Source organism: Lissotriton vulgaris, chromosome 1_1, assembly GCF_964263255.1.
Source record: "Lissotriton vulgaris chromosome 1_1, aLisVul1.2, whole genome shotgun sequence".
NCBI lineage: Eukaryota > Metazoa > Chordata > Amphibia > Caudata > Salamandridae > Lissotriton > Lissotriton vulgaris.
Genome location: NC_141685.1, coordinates 1,918,470,132 through 1,918,480,966, shown reverse-complemented (window position 1 = coordinate 1,918,480,966; position 10,835 = coordinate 1,918,470,132). Strand labels below are relative to the sequence as shown.

General features: G+C 43.0%; 1 protein-coding gene across 1 annotated transcript in view; it reads right to left on the bottom strand.

Moving 5' to 3' along the window:
* Positions 1-501: 501 nt before the first annotated feature.
* The window catches only part of ZDHHC17 (zDHHC palmitoyltransferase 17), a 520,726-nt gene continuing 510,392 nt past the window's right edge, over positions 502-10,835 (bottom strand). Inside the window, exon 17 of the mRNA XM_086919563.1 lies at positions 502-3,874. Coding sequence (XP_086775689.1) covers positions 3,736-3,874 — 139 coding nt within the window. The 3' untranslated portion in view covers positions 502-3,735. The remainder of the gene's footprint in view (positions 3,875-10,835) is intronic.

The window sequence follows — 10,835 nt, the reverse complement described above, 5'->3', positions numbered from 1 at the left end:
AGTAAGGGACCATCAGATACGCAGTCTGCCAAGGCCTACATCACAGCTGGCAGCAACAGTACATCTCGGTGTATCTTTGGCATGTAAACTGAAAATAGTCTATTTAGTTACTGACTGTTAAGGGGACATATTACAATATGTCAATAATCTAAAAGTGGGTGGATTACTTGAAAGTTATACAATTTCTTGAAGTAAAGTGAGCACATTATTGTTTCCTAAACGTTTGGCCCACTACAATCCAAATTTTAAGTGATACATTTAGTTACAGCGATCACATTATTTGATCATTAAATATAAAGAATTTGTACAATTTACCAAAGTGTAAAGGTTTCACAATGAATTCGCTTTACAGGCCTCTATATTTTGTATAGAGATTCAAATATTTATAAGCCAGAAAATTACCTTGGTCTATCAGAAAATATCTTCGTATTTTCTACTTGATTTTTACATTATGCTCACACAGTTCACGTTTCAATTTCAAAAACTCAGAATAAACATTGCTTTAGATAGAGGCAGTCAATTTTAATTTATATTCAGGAGCAAGTACAACTGTTTGCAGAAACGTAATGGAAACCACAACCAACTCCATAAGATTTGCACAGGTTTATTTTCATTACCTGACTGCAAAAGGTAATGGAAAATAATAAATATTGAGAGTAATGCTATAAAACAATTTGCAGAGTGTTAAAATAAAGGACTTTGAGATCAATGTTGCATGCTTTTGTTTTGAACACTGATAAACGAAAAAATACAAGCAGGTGAGACAATTTTGACTTAAGTATCAGCATTTCATCTATTATGCTAATAAACAGTTTGTGAAGGAGTGACATCTTTTGTAGCCTGTCTTCACCCCTCGATCCCCACGGAGACAATAACTATGGAAAACAAAGGTGATGCTTGACGGTGGTATTTGTTTACACTAATTATGCATTTCTGTAAGTCTTGGGGTGTGATACTGCAAACAATTCATTTATTGTGCCATCAAAGGAATAAGGAAATAAATCTCTACTTGCAAATACTGAACATCAAATATTTACAGCTTCACTGCTCCTCTTCCTAAGGCAAGGGGCGGCAATACCACTAGGTTGCTTAAATGCCTGCAATTCAAAACATTACAGGGAATGCTATTATGCCAAGCATAAACATGCAGTGACCGTATTGGGTATAATGCCTAATGACAGCATATTGAGCATCACTTGAAGTCCACTTGTTATCTCCTACACTTTTAGAGTGAATAAAAATTAAATAAGCAGCTTTGTATACACTAACACATACATCCACATAGACAAACAGATTTGATAAATTATTTATATACAGATACACATTCTTTACAGTGGTCTCCAGACCAGCTCTCAGGAGATTTCCCAATAGGATTTCTCGAATCACTACCATTTCTACAGCATTACAGGAATAATCCGTATCTCAGTGGCTCTGTAAACAATATTCAGGAGCAGTAAATAATTGAGCAAATGTGTATAAGAAAGTGAAAAAAGTATTATCAGTGCAACGCATCCATTAACCAAAAACCCCACTGGAATGCACGTTCTAAATATTTAGACCTGCCATTTCGGCATTTGTAGTTTCAACAAATGATAAAGTACTTTCTTTACCTAACCGATGAACACAGCTTCCTCGCCAGACATCCTAAATTAGGGTCCCCATTCCAGCCAGATACATTTGATACAAATGTGAACAAAATATAATTCGATTCCAGTGATTAATTCTTGGGCTGTTGATACGAGTGACAATGGCCACACGTCTTTGATTGATATGAAACCGCATTAAGGATTAAGCTTCCTTGTCTATGTTATTGAAACTACTCGTTCACATCGCATATCTTTGGCTCTACCTATGGAAATGTAATTCCAAGCAAACTTCTATAGCACAGATTCAACCAGAGAATTTGTAGAAGCTGAATGCTGCCACTTTGCATATAATCTTACTTGACATTGTAACCATTTTTCCACATTATTCCTACAGCTATTGCCTGCTTTAGCTGCAAAAAAATGCAGGTAGTGGAAAAAGCGGCAAAATCAGAGCGATAAGCAATCAGGGAGGATACACTCTTCTTCAGCAGCGAGCAAAGGGTCCATTGCCTTCCTGTATATAGAGCTCTCCGATTTAACAGACTGTATTACAAGGACATCTGCATTTGAAACATGCAGACAATGTAGGTTTTCACAAGGCATGGCTACGGACCAAACGCACCAGAGAATGGTGCCTATTTTCCTAAATATGGACAGCTATGTTGTACTTTCAATCATATTTAAAAGTGTAACAAATAACATGAAGTTGATTTTTAAAAACAAAATGTTAATCATAATCCTTTTCAATATATGTACAAGAAACGGGTCAAGTGACACTTGGCATAACTGTGCGGGTTATTTAGGTGACCATATTAAAAAAAAAGTAAACCTAGTCAAAAGGTTGGTATTTACATGACAAGGTGTTGTGAAACTCTAAGAGCATCTGTATTCCTTCCGCACAATCCGGAGTAAACAACACTAAATGTGCCAGCAGAATGTGCAAGGTAACATTTTTACTGCGCCCTAAGGGGGACTTTGGCTATGTGCCTGACTTGTCGACTGCACATACAATGTGTATAAACAGATATAAGAGCGTGACATGGATAACAAATGCATTTCATACCAATCAATTTCAAACAGGATTCATCTAAATGACTTAAGAGCAAAAGAAGAATAAAAATAGGCACTGAAAACAAATCATTGCTATGGCAAGTAACCATTTCATCTCTCACACATCAATCAGAAGGCACTGATCAATGAGGGAGGAGATTAAATTAATTTCTCCACGAGGATGACAATTCCGCAGGAACCATTGAGTGATAAAAGATTTAATTATTAAAATAAAAAGTGAAACTATCACCTCCATGACAAAAATGTACCCGAGGACTTTAGAACTGCAAACCCAACGTGTTGTAGTGATATGAAATGAAGACATATTTAAGCAAGGTTCAATAGCTGCAAGGAGCTTCATGGCCATGCAACGGGTTACTTTCAGAATACAATCTCGTAACACGTGTGTTATAGCATTGACAGAACATATGGCGTTGACAGGTGATCGCTATAAAACGTAGGCCGCACATGTGTTTGTCAAGGGCTCTCCTTGTGAGGCCTGCTTCACCAACTTAACGGATAACTAAAGACGCCCAACAAAACCACATGATCTTTTAGCACTGTACTGCTTAATTCCGAAGCACATTTTTACACACACTCACAACACCAAGGTGCCCTGGTATATGATCACATTACAGGAATGAAATGACGCCGCCGTGTCTGGCTCAAGTTTCAGAGTTCACTTCCGGGGGGTAGGTTGTCATTCCGGTAGGGCTATTCAATCAGGAACTGGAGTCGTTTCTCCCCCACTTACTGCAGTGTGACCTTAGAATGTCAATACTGAAAAGTCATATTTCATGAGAAAGGTGTTAAATAAAAAAAATAATAAACGATGTACACCATTTTTGTCAAACGTGTTCCAAATAGCCTCCTTATTAAGAACGTTTAAAATCCCATCTTTATCTTCCTCCTCCTTTATCAGTGTTGGCAGATGGTTCTGGCCAGGTTTTCTTTCATTAATAAAATCCTGACAAAGAGAAGGTATCGCCAGATTCCTAGTTGGCCCCACAAATAGCATGCTACAGTTTAAGGGGCGCGGATTGAGTAGAGAAACGTTCAGGCACCACTTAGGTATGATAAGATCCCACGAGGACTGAGGCTACACCAGTTGGTATCCTGATCCCGTAGTTTGGTCGTATTCTATCGTATATTGCCTTGTCCAGTCCACAATAACAGGGCGAAAGAGACCACAGCATTTGAATTCAAAGAAGTCTATAATGTTTCTTATACATCCATGGCTAAAAGGAAAAAATATATAGTTTTAATAATAACGTTTTAGAATAATGGAGCACAGCATATAAATTATTTTCACACTACGAAATACGAACGAAATACTGCAAAAGCAAAGAAGAATGTTTAGGAAGAGCATATGTAGAAAGGGATCCCAATCAACCAAATTGTAAGGTACCCAAGTTTAAATGGGCTACTCACACAATCACCATTAAGCAATAACTCCGGAAAATCAGTTGAGATAAACATCTACTTTTCAGAGTCAGCAAAATCATTGTTAATGCCAGCTATTACCTGGTTAACAAGTAAGAGAACTATACCCGGAATGAAACTAATTGCTTACCTGTAACAGCAATTTTGTAGTGGACACAGTTATGTCACATCCTGTGCATTATTTTACCTCTAGTGGTTTTTCTAGACTGTTTTTTTCCTCATAGCTGCCAAACAGTTCATTTGCCACTTGATAATGATCATGGGATCTCGGACCCAAGGTGTCTTCTTAATAGGTCACATAAAGGGGAAAAGTAGTTGATATGGTTCTGAAAGGGCAACTCTCACAGAAGAATAACTATGTTGCAGAGGAGCAAAAAAAGAGTCACTATTATTTGTTACTTGATATATTGAAGCGCTTTGTTGTGAACTGTTGGAACTAGCACTCAGAAACAGGAGGCAAGGGGGATTGACAAGGAATAAGCAGCGAGATGTAATATCCACCAGAAAGATGGTTGACAAAGTTAAGTGCACTTATTCTTCGTATGGATACTTCTACTTACAGATTCCTCACCATTTGAAGTTGTATTGTCAGGGTGGGTAGCCTGAAGAGATGATCAACCCAATAAGTCCTGGAACGCAGATCTGGCAAAGTAGCCACCCCTGCAGTCTTCAAACATGTGAAAAGACGGGCTGGAACACCTCTGGGTGAAGGTGGTCCATACGGAAATCGTTGACCTGCATATTCAGAGATGATGCCAGGGAGTGACGATAAGCCAGTCTTTGTGAGCCTGAGCCCAAGATCAAAGCCTCAGAGCCTCCAGACACAGAGACATGAGCTCTAGCTTTCCTGTTTGTTGGCATACCACATCGGAGAAGTGGTGTGGCTCACTGGTTCGAGGCGGCAGACCCGAGAGCAGAGGACGGCCCGGGACCAGGGTTCGATTCCCGGCGCGGCAGGTTTCTGGACCAGGGTCAGCGGACTCGATAATTCTCTCGCCTCGGTGCCCACTCTGATCAGCGATCACACTCGGCAACTCTGGGCATTAGCTTGCCTCATCTTCACTAACGGCCCCACCAGACCGCCGGGGATGCCTTGTCTCACCCTGGAGACACCCATTAAGGGACCATCTCTCAGGGAAGCCAGGAAGGGTTTCGCAGCGGTCGAAGCGCCTTGGGACCCTCCGGGTAAGTAGTGCGCTATATAAATGCCTATACATACATACAGTAGTGCTGTGTGTGTTTGGACCTGAACTGACTAGATGAAAAAAGGAACGCAGGAACATCTTAAAGGCAAGGCGAATCCAACAAAGTTCTAGAAGGTTGTCATGAGACTTAACTGAGAGAGAAGAAAGGACATTAAATCGATGACTGCCCAACTCAAAAGGAAGAAGCATAAGTCATCACCATGACTATCGCTGACACAGGGCAAAACACTTTCCTGCATGTGAGGTGGTCCACCACCAGGCACCAATAGATATCCTGAGACTAACCCAGGAAAATCGCACCCTCACAACTGGGGCAGATGAATGCACCATTGTGCATAAGTCACCAGCAAAATGCTGGGGGTAAGAATAACCAGAAGGTGCAAGACTGTCTGGGCAGCAAGAAGAGCATCCTGCCTGAAACGACGGAGTAGGCCTTCTCACCACAAAAGTGAGCCCTGAAGGGGATATCCGTACGGTTTGCTTGGACATCACCCAAGAACCCAGTGGAGTGCAACCATTACGATTCACTGGGATATCACAAAATAATCTAGTGGAGCACAATCAAGCATGACAGGAGATGGCAATCTGTATCATGACACCGAGTCCACTGTATCTTTGCTGGTGGGGGAAGACTCTGTCCCGACTTACTGCAATTCTTGTCCTTGTGACAGGATGACAGACACTATGTATCTGAATATAACCAGAATCCAAAACAAAGAGCTCCCCAAGCCTGCCAAAATATTCATTGCGGAGCAAATGTCTAATTGAGGCCTCCACCAAAAACCGTTGTACTCTATGTCTGAATTTGACCAGGATGGCCTTAGTCGTCTGAAATTTTTAGAGCGTGCAACAGATTTAAAGACAGGGCGGGTGCCAATGGCATGGCAGCTGGCAAGGCCTCCTGCCGCCAACTGCTGACTTCCAATCAAAGGACCAAAGACTCCTTGGGGTCGTGAGATGCATCAGAGTGAACCACTTTAGAGTTCCTTCGAGTCAAGATCTGCATGGCTTGGGTGTAGGCTGCGATCTGCAGTGTCATTGCCATGTTCTGGGATGGCTAAAAGCACATTGGAAGGCTCCATTTCAGATCTATGGCTGAATTCAGTGCCAGCACCTCTAGCAAATCCAGCACTTAAGTCAATGCTGAGGCCAGAGCTAGTGTATGGCACTGTGTAAGATGAGGCCAGAGCTCGGAAATGGAACTGTGGATGACCAGACGGGACACTGAAATGTGATCAGCATCTGGAAGATAAGGGTTTGCTCTTATACAACTCGAGCACTCTCAAAAAACCTTCCACTCCCTCTGGAGGAGGCCCACTCCAAGGATCTGGCAGAAGGTAAGCTGGAGTGAGACAAGACACGAAATTTGGAGCGGGCTCCTTACCTCTGAGATCATCCCAGGGCATGAACCCCAAAAATGAAGCCTCCTCTCTTCAACAGACTTGGTGTTTATGCCGTTGCATTGTTTGCAACACTTGGAGACATGCTTGGTGCTCAGTCACCGAAAACAGATGTCATGGGGTCCAAGAGTTACCATAAGTGTAGTACTGCTTAAATCCTGCCAACTTTAGGAGGTGGGCATTTTGCAATATATAATTTATTGAAATACATTTCCAGAAGAGCAGCTTTGGACCCCCTCAGACGGATGCGGAAAAAAAGAACTGATATTTGTGTGCTGTTTTGGATGACTCAGACGTTATATCCTGGGAGATTACAGTCCTAAAACTGAGTTGTGGCTCCAGCTACCAAGACAGTAAAAAAAGACACTGCAAATGTTTCCAGATCAAGTCTGGCTTCAGGATAGATTTAAGAAGTGAGAAATCTCCAGATAGAAGTGCACAACAGAAAATCTTGTATTTACTGCTATATTTCTAATATGACACAGTTTAGCAATATTTCTATACCTCACACCTCCTTCAACATTGCTGGCCTAAAGTGTTATGTAAGTAGCACGTAGAAAACAAATCTTCAGTAAATCAAATTAAATTGGTTTATGACCAAATCCTTATGGAAGTAATTTTATTTCAGAATAATTACAAATTCACCAGCTAATCTCCACAGTTGAATACCTGTTCTAGCTTGGTTTCCCCAATGAACAATCATTACCAAATAAATAGAGTAATTAAAGAACATAGGTTGGGCTACTGGTGAGAGCTCAAAAACAGAAAAAAATGAAATGTCAAAAACTAAACTATTCCATGATAAGAATCTGGCACCAAATGTCCTCTTCACAGTAGGAAAAGTTTAAAATACTTATAAATCAAGCCCTGTATTGTATTCAGATGGCCATTCTCAATTGCACAACTGTGAAGTTCAATAACGAGCATCAGCATATTCTCAACAGCAACGGAAAACAATTTATAACCGGAATACAGACTTAAATGGAAAAGAAACACCCTACGCTACTCAGCTAAGACATTTCCCAAGAGAACATTTTAGGCCTAGCATCTGAAATCAACAAAAGAAAGAAAAATTAATGTATCTTCTTTCCAGTTAAAAGTGTAGATATTATGCTTATTTCTCAGTCGCAGAAGATTTCAAATGGCAGGACCAGAAGAATTGATTAGAAGTAGCAGCTTGAAGATACCTGAATGAAGGTGTCAACACTTCTGTGTACAACGGCTGGCATAGTATTGTATTTCTTCGTAAATTGTGCCACCACAGGGAAGAGGAACTCACAGATGTGAGGAGACAACTAGATATGCAGCTCAAGCTGTCCAGAACTAATGCTGCGCTACTTTGAGCGTACCTGGCTGGAAATTGCTAACTAGGTGAAAAAAAGCTGTTTACCCCTTAACTGAGGACCTCCAAAATTGACAAAAATCTCCTTCTGATCAGAAGAGTCCAAGGGTACTATTTGCCTCGAAACATTAGCTCAAATCCATAAGAATTACCCATGAACTATCAGGTCCACTAAAGATCTGCAAACACAAGTGCCTGAAGAGATACCCTATTTACCAGTCATCCTGCTTGAAGACATTGAGCCCCAGACTACCCACCGTATCACTCCTCTGAGAACCCTTAATCTTGCTGCAACATATAATGAAGCACCTACTGACCTTTCCCAATTTTATAACACAATCCCTACACGTTCCGCATTCGAAATGCCAATCTCCCCTTTATCCCCATCAACCTGGGGTCTTGTGCTCCTATCGATCTCAATCCAAAAGGATCTGATTCAGTCAAACAGCCTACAAATGAGCAATTATACCAAACATAACAAAAGTAGTAAAAATGTACTTACTGCATTGACCATCTGCATAAAGAATACATTGAAGGACCTCAACAAAGAAGTAAGATATCTGGTGATCAATCTAAAAAGGTAAATTCTACTTACCAGTATGCATCTGTTCTTGGCTGGTAGAGCTGCAGATTCTCACACTGAGCATTAGATCGCCACCTGGTGTTGGGCTCGGATGATTGCATGTTGCTGTCGTCTTGGAAGAAGTCTTTGTAGTCACGAGATGGGTGAGATAGTGCGCATGGGCTTTGACTCCATCCTTAGATTGTTTTTCGCCATGATGGGAAATGATGGAGTTAGTAGAGATAGAAAAAAAGGGATGTCCATGTGTATATATCTAATTAAGATAGAACTGGAACAGATACAGGTCCTGGGGAGGCGGGTGGGTGTGTTAGAATCTGCAGCTCTACATGCCAAGAACAGAGCATACTGGTAAGTAGCATTTACCGTTCGAGGCATATGAGCTGCAGATCTCACACCGAGTATTGAATATACAGCAGTGTTTCCCCTAGCGGTGGTCGCCTGTATCTGTTGCAGTACTTTGAAAGAGAGTTTTGAGGACAGCTTGGACTACTGCAGCTTGCTGCTTTGCTTGCACATCAACACAATAGTGTTTAGTAAAGGTATGTATTGTAGACCATGTTGCTGCTTTACATAGGTCTTCTAGAGGAATGTTCCCTGTTAGACCTGACATCATTGGCTTGAGTCTCTCCTCCATTTTTTCTGTTTGCCTCCACTGTTTTTCGATGTTTTGCTGGTATATGCTTTGGGCGCTGTGCCACTGCTGATCAGTGCCACGGCTCAAGTGCTCCCTATGGTAAATTGTGGTATCTAGTGTATCCATGTTTGGCTTATTTGGTTTACTGTCAGTCCCTTGTCTAGTGCACCAGGAGTGCCGGGGCTTGTAAATACAAATGCCGCTCGTGGGCTTGCAGCACGTGTTGTGCCACCCACAAAGAGCGGCCTCGTAAAAGAATGTCTACGGGTCGGTCATTGCGAGACCCACGTACAGCCTAGTGCTGTCACGCAGGCTGCGCAAGTATACCTACTTGCCAGCCCCTCAAACCTTCCCTTGACTTCATGTTAGTCACCCCTATGGTAGGCCCACGGGCAGGGTGCATTGTAAGTATAAGGTAGGACACGCCTGACCAAGTTGGCATGTCCTAATAGTGAATTACAGCCATCTTCGTTCTTCACTATTGCGAGGTAGCCTGCTCTCCATTAGTTAGAATGGGCCGCCGGGATTATTAATGCTATGATCCTAGCTGGCTCGGGGAGCATGGTGCAATGTCGAGTTTGGTATCCCTGAACTCGGGGTTTAATTACGCATCCGATGGTGTGGATGGTTTATGGACTCTGGGTTCGAAAATAGCACTTTTAGAAAGTGTCTATTTTCTTGTCTAACCATATCTGGTTTCTGCTGGTCTTGCGTGTGTGTGACAGGAGCTGGGTGGCTCCAAGAGGTCTGGATGAGTCAGTGTGGGATGAGTGGGACATTTGCGTTGAGAGTAGGGGGGGGGAGTAGTTGCTGATAGCCGGCCCTGCCTGATACAATGCTGGCTCCACCTCCTGCCAAGCGGCTGATGGCTCTGTGCCTGCCATGGACGATCCTAGCCCCACCTCCTGCCAGGAGGCCGATAGCTCTGCTCCTGCCAGTGTCAATGCTGGCTCCACCTCCTGCTGGGCGTCTGAGGACCCAGCCCTGCGCAATGAATAGGCCAGGTGCTTCCGCCTGGCTCCACCCACAACAGACCCAGGATGTTGGGAAACTCCCCGGCATGGACAAAGGGATCAAAGCCGAAAAGGGGTATAAGAGAAGGACCCCTGAACCAAGAATTTAGATCACTTCTGACAAGGAACCCTGTAACCAAGGACAAGAGGCCTGCTGATCTAAGGACTTGCCTACCCCTTCTGCCAGTGTGCTGTTTGCTGGGGGGAATCCTGCAGTGCTTCTTTATTTTTGCCAAGGAACCAGGAGAGAGGAACTGTGTGTGTACTCTCACACTTGCTAAGAAAATCTCCAAGGACTGGAAGAGTGCCAGTCTCCTGCTGAAGTCACAGGGCTAAAGGACTTCATCTGCTTAAAGTGCTATTTGCTGGAACTGTGAATCCAGCACCTCTGAAAGAGCCGGCAACCTCGACGCCGACGGACTTGGCCGAATCCAGCTCGACATAGTGGGTAACGGCCCCAGTGTCCCGCTTCCTCGACGACCGGCCGCCGGGCCCGACCGACGCCAGCAGCAACGCCAGTGAGTGGGAGTACGGCTCCAGCTCCAAGGGACCTTGTGTCCGCACCGCTGCTGATCGCAT